Source organism: Bidens hawaiensis, unplaced genomic scaffold (genome assembly GCF_021521415.1).
Source record: "Bidens hawaiensis isolate Kalapana, Puna unplaced genomic scaffold, B.hawaiensis_p1.1 tig00025968_1, whole genome shotgun sequence".
NCBI classification, from domain to species: domain Eukaryota; kingdom Viridiplantae; phylum Streptophyta; class Magnoliopsida; order Asterales; family Asteraceae; genus Bidens; species Bidens hawaiensis.
The window spans coordinates 292,771-315,114 of record NW_027494167.1 but is presented as its reverse complement, the minus strand read 5'-3'; the positions used below and the strand labels follow the sequence as shown (position 1 = coordinate 315,114).

Genomic DNA, 22,344 nt, shown 5'->3' with positions numbered 1-22,344 from the left:
AGGCATGATTAAGCATATAAAGAGAAGCGTATGCAGCTTTAGTGGCTTAGTTATAAGTATCTAACAATTTTACGTTTAAAATGAGACTGACTTAAGTTTGCACGAAACTAATACTGAAATATAGATAAATAAACGCATATCACCAACCATCAAAACGAGACCAACTAGGACTTAAACGAAAGCTATATCAAAATGTAGATAAAAATAAGCAAGTCATCACAAATCAATGTTTAATGTTATATGGGTGTTTCATTAATAATTGAGATTCCTTCGTGTATATCCATTTTCATGATTTTCTCCAATTTTAAAAATAATCTGGATTTTGACCCGGCGCGTTGCGCCGAGCTGGTACTTGGTTATGCATATGTTGTGCTTATTATTGTTAGGTTCGAGGATGTTTCCGTATTTGTATTTGAAGATGTGTAGTTAAGGTTTTTGTTGTTATAGTGATAACTTAGAAGTAGAAAATAGCAAGAGCAAACCACACATACAACATTGAAGGAGTTACAGAGACGGTTTATACAAAAAGTTTACATAGTTATAGGGTAGCATTTGGTGTCTTGGCGTTTTCTTGTCATGTCTTCGATTACATATGTCTTCAAAATGAATTTGTGCCGGTTCGCCTTATGTGATCTGATTATGGATCATGCTTGTTGGCTACCTAAGTCGTTTACCAAGCTTGTCCTACAATAATAGTTATGAGTGGTTTATTATGTTTTTCAGCAGGCTATGACAGGAATTTACAGGATTAATTTTAAGCTAAAATACAGCATCAATTCACAACATTGATGCATTAACAACTTACTATAGCAAATTACAACACCAAATTAACAGTTGTGATCTGCAAATTTCAGCACTTAATACAACAGGTAACAACACCATTTTTTGTTTAAGCATGTTCGTTTCGGTTACATTCGTTTGTTAACATGCATAATCGTAAACAACGAACAGGAATACAAATATATTCAGTTTCTTAATTAGCGATTACTAACATGGAAACCAAGTTTCTTAGATATTTAACTCTTCCATATCATCAGCTTAAACCTTGTTTACATCGGGCCTCCTAGTCCATCAAAATTGTTCGTTTAGGCATTTTAACTAACACTTGGCATGCATTGCTTCATTTGGCATATTCTACACTCAGTAAAACATAAAGAAGAAACACAAGTACAAACATATTCTTTTTCTTAATGAGCGAATACAAACAGAAACCATGTTCGTTTAAGCGTTCGTGCTCGATTGATTACTCGGTTAAGGTCAAATGAATGAATAGGGCATAAAGATCGTTGCCTGAGAGTTATCATTTGTACCTGGAATTTTTTTTTTCCCGTAAATCCTTTTATATATAACACAAACCGAACTACATCTGGATAATGGGTAAGCGAGCAACAAATTTGTTGCTTTGTTTATGTTTCATGAGCTTTGGGTTTTTATATGTTTGTATCATAGGTCAATTTTGAGCAGAGTATTTAATTAGATAATAGATAATTAGATAATTCCTAGGTACGTGGCTACTAAATTGTATGGTTTGACTTGTTAGTTGTGGATGTTTCACATGGGCATTTAATTATCAAAATGTCAACTCTATCAATAGGGTTTATTTTTTATTTTTATTTATTTATTTTTTGTTACGCTTTCTACATCTTATACTTTTCATCACCAATATATAATCACCTCAAGTCCCTTCACCTTCCTATACAAAAACAACAAACAATGGCTGCTGGTAGAAAAGTGACCGAACATATACCCGGCTGGCTGACCGTGTACGACGACGGTTTTGTTGACCGATCATGGACCAAACCACTACAATTCAAGTTCATGTCTGATCCGGTCCCACCACACGACCATTTCGTTGACGGTGTTTCCACTCATGACCTAACACTACACAACATAAAACCCGATTTTCGCGTTAGAGTTTACCTGCCCGAGCTACCCGAAACCCAAAAACTGCCCATAATCCTCCACTTTCACGGTGGAGGATTTTGCATTACCCAGCCAGACTGGTTCAGGTATTATTATATCTACACACGCACCGCCAGAGAATCCGGAGCCATAGTCGTCAGCCCATACCTCCCTCTCGCACCCGAGCACTGCCTCCCAGCCGCAATCGACGACGGGTATGCAACTCTTCTTTGGCTCCAAGACTTAGCAAACCAAAAAACCCATGACCCATTGTTGTCTACTAGAGTAGACTTCAACCGAGTTTTTCTCATAGGAGACAGCAGCGGTGCGAACATAGTCCACCAAGTTGCGAAAATATCCGCCAACGAAAATATGATCCGCCTCGCGGGTGCAATCCTCATCCAACCGGTGTTTCTTCGGTCCATGAGAAGCAAGTCTGAGTTGGAAAAACCGCAGTCTCTGATGTTTACCTTGGACATGTTGGATAGGTTTCTAATGTTGGCATTGCCGGTGGGGAGCACCAAAGACCACCCCATAACATGTCCGATGAACGAGACGGTTGCAGGTCTGGATCTGCCGCCGTATCTGCTGTGTGTTGCGGAGGATGACTTGGTGATTGACAATGAGACGGAGTTTTATGAAGGAATGAAGAATGATGGGAAGAAGATTGAGTTGTTGGTGAGCAATGGAGTTGGACATACCTTTTATCTCAACAAAGTAGCCATTGATGCTGATCCAAATACCTCCATGCAGACTCAAAAATTGATTGAAGGGATCTCACACTTTGTTGGAAACCACTAAATATAATTGTTATATTTGTTGGCTTGTTGCATGCATGTTTATCTATTTTTCCATCACTATAAATAAATTGTTGTATTTGAATAAAAGTTTGCTGTTAAATTAAAAAGAGTTGGTTTCAAACAACAATTAGAAAATGCTTGTTTCTTTTACACTACCAACTTCCTTTGACCACCTTTTATTAAAAAAAATCATATGAAATTTGTGTGGGAAATTTCGAAGAAATCGGAGAGGAATGCCCATGTTGTACAACAAAGAAAGCTCTATAAATTGACTTGTTAAAAATTTAGAATCAAACTTATCTTAAACAAGCTCTACTTTAATTAAAGCTTGATTAATAAACGAGCCAAGTCATGGATTTAGCTACACTTACGGGTCTAAATCAAACTTATAATAAGAAGTAGATTTTTCCTAAGAAATGTAGCAAGTGTATTTTCACCATTAGATCTAATAAAACACACCGCATAATAAACACACCGCAACTAAAATAAAACACAACACATAATAAACTCACTTTCCATATCCACCGTCAGATTAATATATCTAACGCACCATATAACTTCTTAGACACACTTCACTTCTTATTATAACCACACGATATATATATATATATATATGTATATAGTGTAAGTATACAATTAATACATAGTAAACGAGTCATGTACAATGCCGGCTCATGTTTCGAAAATTACCCATGGGGATTATAATGAAACACGTAACCATAGGAATACCCAAAACCCGAAACATCTAGGACGGCTATGTGGCCGAGTAATCAAGTATGAGACTAGGTATGAAATTACTTTTGAAATTTTTCGAGGGTATAAGAATTGGGGATATATCCATTTATCGATGGCAGATCTGATTACCTTATAACATGTACATGGTTACCCATGTAAGGCCCCCGTTCCCGGTGCCCTACATTGACGTTGGACCTACTCATAAACACAGTTCTAAATATTATAGTTAAATTAAATTTTCGCGGAATAAATAAAGCTTTAATCATTCGTTACAAAATATTCAAACTTGTCTTTAAAAATATAATTTTATCTTATTTAAACATTATGACAAAACTTTAAATGCCAGCTTCCTCAGTTTCTGCCATGTGTCTTCCTCAAGCTAGCTGCTTCAGTCTATTTACCTGCGTGCATACTAAAATTCAGCTACGCTGAGTGAGTTCTAGTTAATCAGGCAACATACAATACATTCACATATTTACTCATTCGTATCCAAAGATACATATTACTTACCTGTTTATCCTTCTTTCATACATACAAAAGTACATACATTCTTTCTAACTTTCATCCTTTACTTCTCTCATTCTTTTATATTTTAATACTTACTTTACTTACTTACACGTTTTAAAGAGCATTACGCCCTACTTCCTCGAGTATTAATAGGGCTCGGTTCCCTTTTCTACTGCGGATATTGTTAGGGTCCGGTTCCCTTATTCCTCGAGTATTATTAGGGCTCGGTGCCCTTCTTCCTCGAGTATTATTAGGGTCCAATTCTCTTTCTTCCATACAACCATACCATACCTTTCTATATATTAAAAATTATAAACTTTCATACATACTATTAATCATTTCTATAGCATACATACATCATTCATACATAAAATATTCACATATCATACACTTACCACTTAATGCAAGTGTATTAACTAATCACATTGAGTATGCACACAACCCCGAAAACATAACAAGGAAATGGGGCTAGAAACTCACTTGCAAGCGATTCCTTTCTGAATTTACTGTTATGCCCTTCTTGAGCTGTGCACGGCTAATTGTGTATTACTCATAGTATCTAACTTTTTCTAGATGTACCATACTTCTAGGTTATTGTAACCCCTAGCTATGGGGGTCCCGGGGCAGTGCCCTTGGCAGCGGGGTTCTAGGGGCAGCAGCCCCTGGCTAGGGTTAAGCTGTTTATCTTGTAAAATCATTTTCACGTATAAATCCAACTGGCGTATAAGTAGTTCTAGCGTGTATGCCTTACATATACGTTTATATACATATACGGACATACAAACATATACGTTAATATACATATACGAACATACACAAATATACGTTTCTATACATATACGGACATACAGACATATACATTTATATACATATACGGGCATACACACTAATACGTTTATTCATCTTATACACTTCCCATACTTATACGTTGACCATTCATACACGCCGAACATACATACACGCTACATATACATATACGCCGTATTTACTTATACGGCGTATATGCTTATACGTCACGCATACATATAAGGTGTATATACTTATACGCCGTATGTTTAACGATAATGAGAAAACGAATCACCTAGGTAGGATGACTTAACGGCTATAAGATAATATGGATGCTAACACGTGGTGGAAACCAGAGTTCTAAAGATGAGCTAACATAGGTGAAGTCACGGCAATGGGTCCCTACGGTCGGTTTTACTAGAAAACCTTAACAACGTCTAGATAGCTTTTAATTCGTGGTTGTCTATCTACGTACCCTAATAACTCATCACTTGGTCCATGTCTAAGTTACATAACTCATTAAGGCTAGAGCTAATTACAAACCTAGGAGAAGAGGGGTAATTCAATACTAAGAACAAAATAACTCAACTTACAAACTTAACCTAGTCGACAATGGGAAAACCGCACGTGGTTTCGCATCGACTAACCCGATCAACTAACTAGCAAGATAAGCTGACACCTAAGATCTTGGTCCAACTCAAAGTTGGTGAACCTACTAACTTTAATGATCCACGAAACACAAACCCTACTGGTATGCCTACCACAATCGATCAACACACAAAGTATTAACCGAACATGCAATTAAAGCCTACATGAAACTAATTCATGCAATAATCAATCACACTGGGAACATGCAATCTGAGATACATCTATGGCAGCGGGTACACAGGGAATAATATCACAAAATATGAACTTGACAGTAGAAAAACAATCAATCACTTGTTAAGCACCCTAAACTAGTTCATTTAAATCGCTAAACATCAAACCTAGGTGATTCTAACCAATCTAGCCAATCATAATCAATGAACAGCAGATAAAATAGATATAAATGATAAACATGTTCATAAGAATCTGATTAGAAAAGGTTTGAAAGGTTAAAAACCACAAACGAACTCTAAAACGTTAAAATACTCAATACCGACAACCGAAGCACTAAAGATGAATCCGTAAGCTCCTCCTTCTTAGTTTCTCCCCTAGTACAGGTCTTGTGGTGACTGGAGTTCAGCTCCTTCGTTTAGGGTTCATTAAGGTTGTTTATATAATGTGTAACTTAGGTTTAATCAAGCCCACAAGCCCACAAAAGGACAAAATAGTCGTGGTCAACGAAAGTCAAACAAAATGGGCTGATCATGAGGGCGCCGCGCTACGTGAATACCAAGGTCTAGGTGGCCGCACGGCGTGGTTAGGTCACTTAGCTGGTTCTTCATTTTCTGACTCGCTTATCTTTAAACGCGCATACCGGCTTCATCCAATCCCGTTTGAACTGGTTTTTTCTTCCTTAAACTCATTTTTTCGCTCTCTTCAACATGGGACCTATCACATACACAAACATGTAATTTCACACAAAAACAAATTATATTTGTTCACGTTTAAACGCAAAACGACATGGAAACTAGTAAGGAAAAATGTGTGTTTCACGTAACATCACCTTCAGACCATAAACATATTTTAGATGGTGCACTTGTAATATTCATTATATATACATTTATTACTATAACACTCATAAATGACTGAACTAACTGTTTCGAACTAATGGTGTATTTTGTTGTTATTTGGTAGCCTACACGTTTTATGTTGTGATCTTGTATATACGATTGGAGATGAAATAATCACTTTATATGCATGTTATTTACTTCTTTATGTATGCTGTTACTTTCTAGACTAAATTGAGCTAATTTACATGTATGTTCAATTCTTATTTGAACACATCAATACATAAGTTACAACCGAGCATTCATATTCCATTAATAGATTGCTTATTAATCTGTTTGAAACTGATTAAACCAAAAACCAAACCGAATTCTTATTCGGTTATTCGATTTGGGTTGTAGATTCAGTTTTTGGTTTTACAACTTGAAATTTTTTTTATTTCACACATTATTTCAGATATTGACATAGGGAACTTCAATTTAAACAACTTAGATTTCTAATTAATTGAGTGATTTGTAGTTATGGAATTCTCAATTACCAAAATGAATACCAGACCCTGAACTACCTAGCTGCTGAATATGAACAACCCCGCCAGTAATGTAGTAAATGTACATATCTACCGGGCTGCTGAACATGATCAACCCCACCCTCTGTAGTAACAGGGTCATTTCTAGATTGCTGAGACCGATGGGTAGAAGTAGCTTGTCTATTTGAATTATTATTAAATTCATCATTGGAATGCCTTGGACACCTAAGTGTTGGGTATCAGATTGTTCAAACATATCAAAAAAAATTAAGTGGTCGATATTACTTTGAGCATTACACTGAATAGAAGGACCTGGCAAGGCCCTAACAACCGAATTGAATGATGTTGGGAGTTGTAATTTAAGAGGTGTACCTAATACTGGTGCCGAAAGAACAGAGGGATGCTGCTCAACGTTTCGACGCCACCAATGGTTTGGAACTAAAACCCACAGCCGACGATAGTCGGAACCTGGCAAGTGGCAACACCATCTCTGTTCGCCGTCATGTAGTATGAAATAGAGTTACAGAGGAATGCGGCAATAATAAGCAGACCTAATTAAGAAATGTTACGAGAGAAACAAAGTTAAGTGTGAGGACATGGTGGTATCAGGAAGAGGAAATGAATGGTGGAGGTGTAAAGAAATTTGGTTTTTAATATGTATATAATTGTATGAGAGGTTCTAATCCGTTTTTTTAATATGGGTACCGAGACCCATGAATATTACTCATGACCCGCGAAATTTAAATGGTGAATGAATGAGAAGCCAATATTCATGAATAGAGCAATCTGGTGGCACGAGTTGGGGGGGGGGGGGTGAGGGCTTCAAATGTAGACAATTATATATATATATATGTATATATATAGGGGATGATTCAAGAGAGAAATGATATTATTGCAAGAAATGTGATAAACGAATATGGACCACTAGTTTTGTTTTAAGTTTTAAATGCTTAAAGCTAAATAAAGAAAATATTAATTATTCTCTTTCTTCAATTAATATAACTAATAAACCATAATACTTATCTATTTAATTAATATAGCTAATTAAATTATTATAATTAAAAAATATTAAGAACTTATTTATTTTTATAACTTACTTTTTGTTTCTTAAATTTTTATCCTACACAAGTATAATTTATTCATATATTAAAATTTCTTTCTATCCAAAACTAATTTCTTCCAACTCAATATATTAATATCCATTAACACATACTTACATTATGATGCATAATACCAAAAAACTATTTTACATGTATTTGCATTAAATATCAAAAGAAACATACAACCTACACAAAAACGTATAATCTACACTTATTATAAGAATAAGACAACATATAACCTACACACGAAAAATATTTAACCTACACACAAAATTCATCATCAATAAAATAAGCACGCACACGAAAACATTTAACCTACACACGAAAAACATATAACCTACATACGAAAATTTTATCTTACACAAATACAATTTATTAATACATTAATTTCTTTTTATTCAAAACCAATTTCTTCAAACTCAACATATCAATATCCATCAACACATAGTTACATTGTGATGAATAATACAAAAAACTATCTTACACATGTTTGCATTAAATGTCAATGAAAAATATACAACCTACACAAAAACATATAACTTACACTTGTTCTAAGAATAAAAAAATATATAACCTACATACGAAAAACATATAACCTACGCATGTGTAGGATTTGTGTATCCTTGTGTAGTTTATATAATTGTTGATGTCGAATTCCATATGTAAGTTGTATGCTTTTTGTATGTTGTACGTTTTTATCGCTCAAAACAAGTGTAGATTATATAACTTTGTGTAGGTTGTATATTTATTGTTTACATTTAATGGACACATTTGTATGATATTTTTTATTATTATTTACGACAATAATTTTTATAGGCGTGCCTATTGAAAAAAAAATATATATTATGTTTTGATATTTAGTGTTAAAAAACATGCTAATAAATTGAGTGGAAATTATTTTTTTGATATAAAGAATAGTATTATATGAATAAATTGTATTTATGTTGAATAAAATGAAGAATGTGTAAATAAAAAATAAACTAAAGTAGTGTTTTTATCTTTTTAATTATTATAGTTAAGTTAGTTAGATATATTAAATAGAGAGATTCATTATGGTTATATTAGTTGTATTAATTGAAAAGAGAGAGTGCATTTATTGTTGCATTTACATCTTTTTCATCTCTTTTTAAATATTTAAAACTTAAAATAAAACTAGTAGCTTATATTCATTTCTCTCATTTCTTGTAATAATTTGATTTCTTTCTTGAACTTAAACATATATATATATATATATATATATATATATATATATATATATATATATATATATATATATTGAAAAGCACTTTTATTGATCTATACACAAGTATTTTTAAGGGCATTTTTTTTAAATAGATGATAATAATCTATGATGAATGGGTGTTTCATTAAGCGATGTGTTATGACAAAATTAACTATCAACAGCTATTTATCACGTAACGTCAGTGCTATGTAGGATAATTAGTCACCTGCTAATTTAAATGTTTGGGTTAACTAGCTACAACTCTATTAATATAATAATTAAACTATATAAAAATTAAAATAAAAAAGGTGGTTTATTAAGGTGATGTAAATTTCGTTGATTGGTGCAAACAATTGATTCAAAGACCAAAAAGTGGGAAGAATGGCTGTGATGCAGTTCAAGAGTTAGGGGTGTTCAAAACCGGATATATAGATCTTTCGGATAGTAGAATTTACTAGCCGAATCCGTATCCGAATTTTCGGATCGGATTATCCGCTCGGATATCTAAATTTAAAAGAAAAGAGAAAAACATACTTGCTTAAAGTAAAAGCTACATTCCAACCAATAAAACCATATCTAAATTTGATCTTAAACAACAAAAAGACATTTCAATCAAATCCAGTTGTTTCAAAACTTGAAATAATAAAATATTGAAGACTAGAAATCATGTATTCAAGTTTTAATACTTTGTTAAAAACAAAGATTTGAAATTAGAACATAGAATACATTATTGAAGTTTCAGATTTTAGTCAAAACTCAGAGTTAATTCGCAAATCTGAGAACGTGGGAGAAGGCAGCCGGCGGTCGGAGTTTTGAGTTGGCAAGACAGAGATGATAAGCAGCTGCTTGTGACGATAAACATCAATGAGGAGAGGATAAACTTTCAGAAGGGAATGACGGGTTTAGGTATGGGAACCAAGAATCAGGTGAGTGGGTTACAGATTGATGTTAATATACTTAAATTTAACAAATAATAATAAATAACAAACTAAAATTTCGGATATCGGATATTCAAAATATACAAAAATTTCCAAAATTACTATCTGAATCCGAAAATTCGGGTATCCTTTGGATAATTCGGAAACGGATTCGGATTTTTTTAAACACTCCTAGCGAGGTGGCCATGAGCCATTTTATGAATAGTCCGACGTGGTGTGAAGGGCACCATCATACTCACACGACATGGATGACGCGCCTAGGGCTGTGCAACGGTTCAGAACCGTGAGAACCGAACCGAAACCGAAACAGAACCGAAAATGAGTGAAATATAGAACCGGAACCGGAACCTATTAAAATAAATCGGTTCGGTTCTAGAACCGCTAAAGCCGGTTCTCGCTAATCGGTTCTGGCTAGAACCGATTCGATCATTTATTTATCAAATGAGTTATGCAAACTTTGCAAGTTGCAAAACAAGTTTATACAATTGTATGTCTTCTTTCACGGTAAAACTAATTTGGATTACAACATGAACATCCGTTATACTTTTTATTAAAACCTAAGTGTTGTAGGTCCCCCCGGGGCGTCGCCGATCGATACGAGATCCGCACGAGGTCTAGGAGTGCGGAATCCTCCTAGACTCGTTTATTGGTGTAGAAGACGAAGAACACGATTATACATGTACATAAACACAAACAAATACAAGAACGGGATAATCAAATCTGCAGATTCTTATATAATAATCAAAACACGTTACATACCGTAACCAAACAGAAAACACGACTGACCCGAGGTGAGCTCTACCTCGGGTCGTCTCACACGACTCTCCTTGTCTCTTACTCTCTCTAAACAAACAAACTGCTCAAAACACACACTAATTTCTGGATTCACTAAACCTAAACAAGACACACGTATATATATATAAAACATTCTCGGGCCTGGGCTTCAGTAGGCGAAGTTGTTCTTAACTTCGCCTATGGCGAAGTTGTTCTAACTTCGCCTAAGGCAGAAGGTTTTACAACTTCGCCGTCTGTAATCGAGTCTGTAATGATTAATTATGTTTTATATGTCTTAAGCAAAGTTACTAACAAGTTCGCTGTTTAGGCGAACTTGTTAGTCAAGCGAAGTTATGGACAACTTCGCCTGAACATGCCAGGCGAAGTTGTCGTGTATTTATATAGGTTACGGCTTAGCTTAGAAGAGGAGTTCGTGTGATCATTATCGAAGTTACGAGAGCTGTAAGGTGAGGACGAGAGTTCGTGTCTGTAATAGTGATATTGTATCACGTGTTTTGGTTATAATATAACGTGTTTGTTTATCGTATCGTGTTTGATCTATTCGTGTCTTCTACGCTCGTAACGACCTACGCAAGGATTCCGCACCTACGTAGATCGAGATATCCCGTGCAGATCCATCCAGGGAACCTACAATTGGTATCAAATCTTCGGCTCGATTGTGTGGTTCGGGATATTCACGCGGGTGTAGAAATCGTCCCGTTTCGACTATTCGCGGGACGTGTTTTCTGTGTTTTTGTGTCATTCTTACCTCCTACCATCGTATACAACCCTTTACACCGTCAAAAACCTCGAAAAATCCAGATTCCAGATCTGCAGAAACTTAGGTGTTCATCAGGCGAAGTTGCCGTCACTGTTCGTAGGGTTTCGGCGAAGATATAAGGTTAAGCGAAGTTATCCACAACTTCGCCTACCTTCTCAAGTTCGCCTAACTCAAGCGAAGTTCTCCACAACTCCGCCTACCTCCTAAGTTCGCTTACCTCAAGCGAAGTTAAGAATCAGCGAAGTTTTTCAGCGAAGTTAAGACTTAAGCGAAGTTATCCGTAACTTCGCCTACAGTACTTTTCAGAAGAAATTTTTTGTTTTTCGGGTTTCTTAGTTTTTGAGAAAGATGTCGTCAATTAACATCTCAGAGTTAGTTAAGATGGAAGTAGAAGCAGGATCAGCTACTAAGGCCCCAAAGTTGCTGAAGGGAACCGATTTCGTTGCATGGAAGGATCGGTTCGAATAATATGTCAAGTACCAGGATGCGAAAATGTGGGTATGCATCCAGGATGGTTATATTCCACCAACTATGGAGTACGAAGGTCGTGATCAGATCAAGAAGTATAGCAAAATGGAAGATGAAGAGAAAAAGATGTATGAGGCCGAGAGCAAGGCTCATGCTGCTATCACTATGGCTCTTCCACAAGAGATCCTTCATACGTTTAGAAAGTACAAGACAGCAAGAGAGCTTTGGGAAGCTCTTGAGAACCGGTTTGAAGGAAATGTGGGAATCCGTGCTTCGAAGATCAAATTGCTCAAAACCCAGTTCTCAGTCTTCAAGTATTTGAAGAATGAATCTTTAGATGATATCATCACCCGATATTATCATCTGATGACTGAACTGAGCAACTATTCAATTTCTTACCGAGAAGAAGAGATAGTTGAGAAGCTTCTTGATGCTCTCCCACCAAAATGGGAGATGTACACGGTGCTGATGAGGGAAGACAAAGACTTTCCCCAATATGATCTGGAAACGGCAGTCAACAAGCTCCGAACCTTTGAGCTTAACATGGTTAGAAAGGAGACACCTACGGATCAGGTTCAAGATCCAGGTATGTATGGTGCTAAAGTCAACTCTAGTTCAGGTTCGAAGACTGAATCAGCTGCCTACTACTCGAAGGGAGAGTCGGGTGCCAACTCATCACATGAGGGGCATGTGTCAGTCAACACGAATGGTGATGTTTGCTTTGTAGCAGGTGGATCTAGTGCTTCTAAACCGCAAGCAAGCAAGAGTAGTTGCTCTCCAAGTATTCCTAGCAACAACTACTCTAAGATGCCTATGAGTGTCAAATCTGCTGAAGAGCAGTTTGCTCTCTATGCTTCTTTTATTGCTTCCTATGATAACTACATTCAGGGGAAGATTGTTGATCCAGCTATGTTGGATGAAGACTATGACCAGATTGATGCTGATGATCTGGAAGAAATGGATCTGCAATGGCAGATGGCTATGATCGTGAGAAGAGTGAAACGGTTTATGAAAAAGACTGGAAGAAAGTTTGTCGGTGGAAGGCCAGGGTTTGACAAGACGAAGGTAAGATGCTACAACTGTCAGAAAAACGGCCACTTTGCTAAGGAGTGCAGAAATGAGCGTGTAGAACGTGGTCAAGGCAAGTCTACACAGCATAATGGGGGTTCTAAAGATTATAGTGCCATGATTTCCAGAGAAGATGGTGAATACAACTGGAACCTGCATTCTGAAGAAACTTTCGAACAGGCCAATTTGGCGAAGGTTGAAACTGAAGGAAATGAGAAGGTTACCGGAGAAGAAAAAGCTCTCATGGCAGATGTTAAAGACCAGCTCTCCGAGGTATGTTCTAAACCTACTTGTTCTAAATGTGAAAACTTGTCTGAGCAATTAGCAACTATAACTGATCAGTATGTTGGTTTGGATGCTGAGTTTAAAACTTTAAAAGAAGATCATCACTTTACTAAAGCAAGAGAAAATAGCTATAAAGTTAAAATAAAAGCTTGTGAAAAGGATATTAAAAGTCTAAAAGCAAAACTTGCTGAAAAAATACAAGTGATTGATCTAAGCTATAAAGTTTTGGAAGAAAAAACCAAGCTAATAGCTGAAAGAGAAAAACAGATTGCTGATCACCAGGTGAAAGTGGTGGAACTGAATAGAAAACTTGAGCAGTTCAGAAATTCCTCTGCTATTCTTGATCACCTTGTTAGTGATCAAGGTTCCTCTGTTAAGAGGGGAGGAATTGGTTATTATGAGGTTCCACCGCCTTATAATCACAATTACACTTTTAATCCTAGTGTTCAGAAATCTGTTGACTTTGAGGTTGTTCAGACAGTTCCAATTAAGGTAACTAGTAAAGAACCAGATGTTAGTAGAGGCGAAACAAGTACGCCTGTGTCAAGTGTTAAAATTTCTGATCCGAGTCCAGTCTCATCAAGTTCGGATAAGTCATCCGAGCCTGGTAAGGCAAAAGAGGAGGCGGTATTGCCAGATAGTGGAGAGAAAGATAAAACAACTAAAAAGAGTTCTCCGCTAAACCCGTATGTCCCACCTTATGTGAGACAAACGGGCGGTAATAATGCCTCGACATCTAAAACACCTGTTGATAAAAAGGTTGAACATAGGTGTTGTTTTAGGTGTAATCAATTAGGGCACCTAGTTGCAGATTGCCCTCTGAAGCAGCGATTCAGAGGTGTGAGGCATACCAAAACTGAGACTAAGCCTAATGGTAATTATAATACTGTTAAAAATGAAAAACCATTCAAAATTCAGAAATGTGACTAATTCAGGTTTTCATAGAAACAAATCTCAGTTTTACACTGCTAATAACCAAACCGTAAGTTATAATTCTTTTAATTCACAAAGGTTTGGAAGGCCTCACAATCAATCTACAAGGAGGTATACTAATAGGACTTACAGGAATTATACAGAGACTAACTTTGGAAAGCCAAGGTTCGGGATGTATAGATCCAAGACCAATTGGTCTTGGGTCCCTAGATTCTAATCTTTTGCTTTTATCGTGCAGGAACAGTTGAACAGGGCTGCCAATAATCTTTGGGTTGTGGATAGCGGCTGTTCCCGGCACATGACGGGTAACAAAAACTTGTTACACGATTTGAAACCTGTTCAAGGAGGGAGAGTGAGCTTTGCAGGAGAAAGTGGAGGCAAGATTACAGGAATGGGAACGGTGTCTAATGGAAAGATGACTCTAGAAAAAGTAAACTTTGTCGAAGAATTGAAGCACGATCTGCTGAGTGTGTCGCAGATCTGTGATAAGGAGTACACCGTACATTTTACAAAGAATGAGGCGATTGTGTTACATCCTGGTTTTCAGATACCAGAGGAGTGGATTGTGATGAAGGCTCCACGTGAGAGGAATACGTATATTATGGATATGAGGTCGACTGAAATGGCCACGGAAGAATCATGCCTTATGACAAAAGCGAGCGAATCAGAGTCCGAATTGTGGCATAGGAGAATGGGGCACATTCATCTTCGGAAGATGAACCACATTGTCAAGAATGGACTTGTGCTGGGCGTTCCCTTGAAAAGTTTCAACTTTGAAGACAAATGTCTAGCGTGCAAGAAGGGAAAGCAGCACAAGAAATCCCATCACACCAAGAAGGTCAATTCTATTGTCAGTACTCTAGAATTTCTTCACATGGATCTCTTCGGTCCCGTGAATGCAAAAATTCTAGGAGGTACTTCTTATTGCTTGGTGATCACTGATGATTACTCACGATATTCGTGGGTATATTTCCGGAAATCAAAAGATGAAACGGCTCAGATGGTGAAGAATTTGATTACCAAAGTTGAGAACGTTATGGATAAAAGGGTTAAGTTCATCAGGAGTGACAATGGAGCTGAGTTCAAAAATTTTGAGATGGAGATCTTCTGCCTTCAGAAAGGGATTGAACACCAATACAGCGCTCCGTATACACCGCAACAGAATGGAGTGGCTGAAAGGAAGAACAGAACGTTAATTGAAGGAGCCAGAACAATGCTGGCTGATTCGAAGCTTCCTGTGGTGTTTTGGGCTGAAGCTGTTGCTATAGCCTGTTATATCCTGAATAGAGTCTTGACTGTTAAAAGACTTAATAAAACATGTTATGAGCTTATGCATGGGAGGAAGCCCAACTTGAGTGGTCTTGAACCATTCGGGTCCCCTTGTTCGATTTTAAAGACAAATTCTAAATTTGGTGAAGTAGCCGATGAAGGAATCTTAGTCGGTTATGTTGTTGGGACTCCCAACAGACGTGTCTTTAATACATCGACCGGCAAGGTTGAGGTGGTGTGTAACACCGATATCACAAGTTACAAACCGCCAAAACCAAGCAACGGACCTGCTGAGTTTTTCGACTATGATAGACTTTTTAAGTCTTTTAACATACCGTATTTGGATAGTGCAGAAGAAGAAGAGAGAGTTGCTACGAAGATGATCCTTGATGAGGAAGAAAATCTAGTGCAAAGACAGCTGTTTGATAAATGTCAACCTTCCTCATCAAATGCTATCGATACCCCTGCTGCCTCTCCTGAAGAAGAATTTTTCAATCCGTTTCACTCTCAGCAAGAAACAACCATTGACGAGCTCTCTTCTAACTTGGAAGACAATTTGCATGTCGGTTCTGTTCCGACCACGAGAATTCATAAAGATCACCCTTTGGAGAATGTGTCCTCCGGTGTACAAACAAGACGTAGCTTGAATGAGCACACCTGTGTTTACACAAGCATTAAGGAGACAGGCATAATCAACGAATGCTTGTACACCTGCTTTATCAGCCAGATTGAACCAAAGAATTATCAAATGGCTCTAAAGGACAGCTCGTGGGTCGAAGCCATGCAAGAAGAGCTGGCTCAATTCAAGAAAATGGAAGTTTGGACTTTGGTTGAAAAACCGAAGCATGTGCATGCGATAGGCACAAAATGGGTTTTTAAGTGCAAGAGAGATGAGAAAGGGATTATTATAAGAAACAAGGCGAGGCTAGTCGTTAAAGGTTTTAATCAACAAGAGGGGATTGATTATAATGAAGTGTTCGCTCCTGTCGCAAGGTTGGAAGCCATTAGATTGTTTTTGGCGTTCGCTGCTTATAAGAAGATGAAGGTATTTCAGTTGGATGTGAAGAGTGCGTTTCTGAATGGGAAAGTTGATGAGGTAGTGTATGTTGAGCAACCTCCGGGTTTTCCTGACCCAGACTTTCCTGATCACGTGTACAAGTTAAGCAAGGCATTGTATGGACTACATCAGGCACCTCGTGCCTGGTATTCAACTTTATCAGATTACTTGCTTGAAAATGGGTTTGAAAGAGGGAAGATAGATAGCACACTGTTCTTCAAGAGAGAAGGAAGCGACTTCCTGCTGGTGCAAGTCTACCTGGATGACATTATCTTTGCTGCATCAAAAGTCTCCATGTGTCAGCAGTTTGAGGCCGTCATGAAGAAAAGGTTTGAAATGAGTGCTATGGGTGAACTAACTTTCTTTTTAGGATTGCAGGTTGATCAGAAGAAGGATGGGATGTTCATTCATCAGACCAAGTATGTCCATGATGTGCTCAAACGTTTCAAGATGGAGGACAGCACTCCATTTGATACTCCAATCTGCGTCAACCATAAGTTGGGTGCTGAGACAGACAATGACGCAGATGTGGACCCAACTCAGTATCGGGCTATTATACGTTCTTTAATGTACTTAACTGCTTCTAGGCCTGATATTATGTTTGCAGTTTGTCTTTGTGCGCGTTTTCAGGCAAACCCAAAGGAATCTCACATGAAGGGTGTGAAGAGGATCTTGCGGTATCTCAAAGGCAAACCTAAGCTGGGGTTGTGGTACGCGAAGGGAGGAGACTTGGAGCTAGTCGCTTACACAGATTCTGATTATGGAGGGTGCAATCAGAGTCGGAAGTCAACAACTGGAGGATGTCAGTTTCTAGGTGGCAGATTGGTGTCGTGGCAATGCAAGAAGCAGACTTCAGTCGCAATTTCAACATGTGAGGCAGAATACATGGCAGCATCCAACTGCTGCTCCCAGGTTCTTTGGATTCAACAACAGTTGCGCGACTATGGTATGAATTTCTCACTTACTCCTATTTGCATTGATAACACAGCTGCTATCTCAGTAACTAACAATCCCGTGATGCACAGTAAAACTAAACATATTGACATACGTTATCATTTTATACGGGATTGTGCTGAGAAGAAACTGATTGTGCTTGAAAAGGTGGATACGCTTGATAATTTCGCTGATTTATATACTAAAGCGTTTGACAAATCAAGATTTCAAAACCTTGTTGAGTTGAATGGGATGATCAATCCCGAGTAACCATGCTTTTTGTGCATATTAAAAAAAAAAAAAAAAAAACGTCACTATCGCTTAGAACAATGTCGGTTACCTCAGTTTGATGGACATGTCTTAGGATATGTTTGGTCCTCATTTCTACTTGTAGAATATGAGGATAGCCATTAACCAGACGACTGAAAGTGACCGGGGCGGTTTATGATGAGTTTTCATTCTTTCGCTTAAAATTAGTCGATCATACTTAGTTAGAAGGACACATACTAGTATGTGGTCGGTCCAGCTGATCCATTGGATCTTCGGGATAGCCGTTGACCTGAAGACTTTGATTTGGTCGGGGCGATAGAAGTTAAATTTTTCTTTAAGGGAAATGAAATTATTTTTCAAGTCTACTACTTCGTAAGAAGTTCGTTTGCTATGTTTAACAGAAAATTGATCCAACCTTGGAAAATGATAGATATACTGATTCTGTGTGCTTAACTAGTGAAGTTATTAGGCTTAAAAGGCTTTAGAACAGTCATTGTATGTCATGGTAGCTTTTTATGGTGCGTAAAAGTAGAAGTGATACTAACTAAATCTACTCGATTTTATGTGGAAACTTCTTAAGAGTTCTGCATGTCTTCATATATATCTTTCCGAATGATAGGCAGAAAAGCGATTACCCAGTCATACACGAGCCTGTTAGTGTTCTGATTCCCGTGAAGAAAGCGTGTCAAGAGACTGCAGTGATCCAGATTCGGGACTTGCAGTTGTTCTCTATGTGTTTGTTTAAAAAAAAAAAAATTTAAGTCATTGAGACATTCTTTAACTTAAAATGTCAATCATGATGTAAGAAAGAGAACGGGAAGCAGAGTCTAAAGATCGAAGAATACTTACAACTTAATCAGACACTACGGGTCGAAGTCAATTCGGGGTGACTTGGGGAAAGCCAAATACGCTTTGAGAATAGATAGGAGGCATCATAATCTCTGAGTTGTTGCCCACTTAATTTTTGAGCTTAATTGAACTTAACTCGTATCACAGAAACGATGAAAACCATTTAAGTTATGTACATACTTACAACCTGTTTCTTTATGTCATAATACAGCTAAGCACGGATCTATGTGACAGTCACGTAGTTAGTATGATTCCTGTTCGGATCTTTTCGAAAACGTAGTAGTCCCTGTCGAGACTGAAATTTGATCCCTTGTACTTTAATTTTTAAAAGTTTTTCGTACTTAGGTAGTTTTTATGTTTTAATACTTGGTTACTTGATTTTGATCTTATCATTTAACTCTTTAAAGGAAGTTTTAAAAGTTAATTGCAAAATGTTCAAATTATAAGGTTTGATTTTGTAAATATAGGCGAAGTTGTCCATAACTTCGCTTGACTAACAAGTTCGCCTAAACAGCGAACTTGTTAGTAACTTCGCTTAAGACATATAAAACATAATTAATCATTACAGACTCGATTACAGACACTAGACTATGAACTACTGACATTATGCACCAACAAGTGTTGAAGTTAAATAAATCATTAGCAACGATAGATTAATGGAAGATCATATCATTTTATATTAAATTACCTTGATAGCTTAAATCAAAATTGATCATGGTTGCTAGTTTTTGAACGTCAAGAAAGAAGATTTGAATTAAAAAATGATTGAATGGATGCCGGTTAATAAGTTACTCTATAAAAAATAGGGATTGGTAAATTTATTTAAAACGTTTTGAATATTCCGGTTCTTCGGTTCCACGTCTAGAACCGCCGGTTTTACCCAGAACCGAACCGGGAACCGTTTAATGCAAATTCTGAGAGCCGAGAACCGAACCGATACACACATTAGCGGTTCTGAGGCACCGGTTCAGTTCCGGTTCCTTGGTTATGACGGTTCCGAACCATTTTTTGCTCACCTCTAGACGCTCCACAACACAACCTAATAATAGTTAATTGAGATTTCTTCGAGTATATCTAATTTTATGATTTTCTTCAATTTTAATAATAAAGATTCCATTGTGTAAAACATTACGAATATTATGAATCGTGGCTCGTAGAATATTAGTTTGATTTGTTAGTTTGTACATTTCACATTGTCACCACAAATGTCAAACCTTTTAAATATATTTTTTTAACAACCACCATTCATCTCCTACAAATAATCACACCACAAATCCCTTCCTCTTTACAAAACCAAAACCAACAACCAATGGCTGCTAGTAGAAAAGTTACCGATCTTGTATCCGGCTAGCTGACTGGGTATGACGACGGCTTCGTTGACCGAACATGGACCGGACCACCACAATTCAAGTTCATGTCTGATCCGGTCCCACCACACGACCATTTCATTAACGGCGTTGCCACCCATGACCTATCAATCCCTAGAGTAAAACCCGATTTTCGAGTTAGGGTTTACCTGCTAGAGCTACCTGAAACCAAAAAACTGCCCATAATCCTCCACTTCCACGGTGGAGGATTCTGCATCTGCTAAGCAGACTGGCTGATGTACAATAGTATCTACACACGCCTGGCCCGAGAATCCAAAGACATAGTCGTCAGCACGTACCTCCCTCTCGCACCCGAGCATCACCTCCCTGCCGCGATCGACTACGGGTATTCAACTCTTCTTTGGCTCTATGACTTAGCAAACCACAAAAAACATGACCCATTGTTGTCTCCTAGAGGAGACTTCAACCGAGTTTTCCTCATAGGAGACAGCACCGGTGGGAACATAGCCTACCAAGTTGTGAAAACGTCCATCAACGAAAACCTCCACCCGTTGAGACTCGTGGGCGCAATCCTCATTCACCCGGGGTTTGTACGTTCAACAAGAAGCAAGTCGGAGTTGGAAAAACCTGTTGGACTAAGTTCGATATTTGCATGACACAATTTCAACCATTTGATGAGTTTGGTTTCTGTTAGAGAATAAGGAGGAAGTGGAGATAAGTTCGGATGATCAAGTCTTCATTTTACCAAGTCTAGTTTAAGTTTGTTTTATTGTTTACGTTAGCTTTGTCCTAGTTTTATGCAAGTTGTTATTTTAATTTCTTTGTATTTAAAGGCTGCAGCCTTGTTTAATGATCAGTGAAGTTTTTCATTCTATCTGTCTATACCAAATAACAATTGGTATCAGAGCGAATACTAGCATCTTTATCACTTTCACACAGGTACGATGAGTAACGAGAAGCTGAAGGTTCCTGTTTTCGAAGGCCATTACGAACATTGGAGCGAAATGATGGAAAATTTGCTACGAGCAAAGCAGTTGTGGGGTCTCATTGATCCGGGAATCATTGAGCCAGCTGCAGGAGTCGCCCAATCGGAAGCCGTACGAAAGAAGTTGGAAGATTTGAAGGCGAAGGACTTGCAGGTAAATCATTTCCTGTACCAAGCGATTGATCGAGTAACCTTCGAGCAGATCTTGGATAGGAGAACTTCTAAGGCCGTGTGGGAATCTATGAAGAGAAGGTTTGCTGGTAATACTCGTGTCAAGAAATCCATGCTGCAGAAGTTATGGCGTGATTTCGAGGTATTAGAAATGAAGAACGGAGAAACGATACCGGAGTATTTTGGTAGAGTGTTGACTGTAGCAAACCAGATGAGAAGCAACGGTGAGATCATGACTGATGGCAAAATTGTTGAGAAAATTCTCAGAAGGTTGACTGAGAAATATGTTTATGTTGTGGTATCTATAGAAGAGTCTAATGACATCGAAGCCATGACTGTTGAACAACTTCAAAGTTCCCTTTTTGTTCACGAGCAGAAGTTTAAAAGAGGAAACAAGGAAGATGAACAAGCGTTGAAGATATAAGAGGGTTATGAAAGTCGTGGCCGTGGAAGAGGTCGTGGAAGTACAAGAGGAAGAGGACGAGGACGGGGTCGTTCCTCGTTTAACAAAGAAATAATAGAATGTTACAAGTGTCACAATTTGGGACACTTTGCTTATGAATGTGGGCAATCGAAAGAAGCTAACTTTGTTGGGTTTGATGAAAATGAAGAAATCATGTTGATGGCTAGTGTTGATGAGCATGTATTAATGGCTAGAGATGGTGAAGACGACAAGAACTGCATTTGGTTCCTCGATTCCGGGTGTTCAAATCACATGTGCGGTATTAAAGATAAGTTTGTTAATCTTGATTAATCTTTTAATACCACTGTGAAATTGGGAAACAATACAAGAATGAATGTGAGAGGCAAAGGAAACGTGAGGCTCATTTTGAATGGTACAAAGTTTGTTGTTACTGATGCATATTATATTCCAGATTTGAAAAATTGCCTATTGAGCATCGGACAACTCCAACAAAATGGGTTGTCATTCTTGTTTCAAGCAAACTGTTGTAAAGTATATAATCCGGAAAGAGGGTTGTTGTTCCAAAGCATCTTGAGCACTAATC

At 37.5% G+C, this 22,344-nt stretch overlaps 2 protein-coding genes across 2 annotated transcripts; both read left to right on the top strand.

The window, feature by feature from the left end:
• The first annotated feature begins 1,619 nt into the window (after positions 1 to 1,619).
• Positions 1,620 to 2,939, top strand: LOC143572553 (putative carboxylesterase 17). Its single transcript, XM_077057686.1, has one exon. The coding sequence runs from the start codon at positions 1,714 to 1,716 to the stop codon at positions 2,701 to 2,703; it is 990 nt and encodes a 329-aa protein (XP_076913801.1). The 5' UTR covers positions 1,620 to 1,713; the 3' UTR covers positions 2,704 to 2,939.
• Positions 2,940 to 21,125: 18,186 nt separating this feature from the next.
• On the top strand, positions 21,126 to 21,761 carry LOC143572557 (uncharacterized). The gene has a single exon (XM_077057689.1). The coding sequence runs from the start codon at positions 21,126 to 21,128 to the stop codon at positions 21,759 to 21,761; it is 636 nt and encodes a 211-aa protein (XP_076913804.1).
• Positions 21,762 to 22,344: the final 583 nt, after the last annotated feature.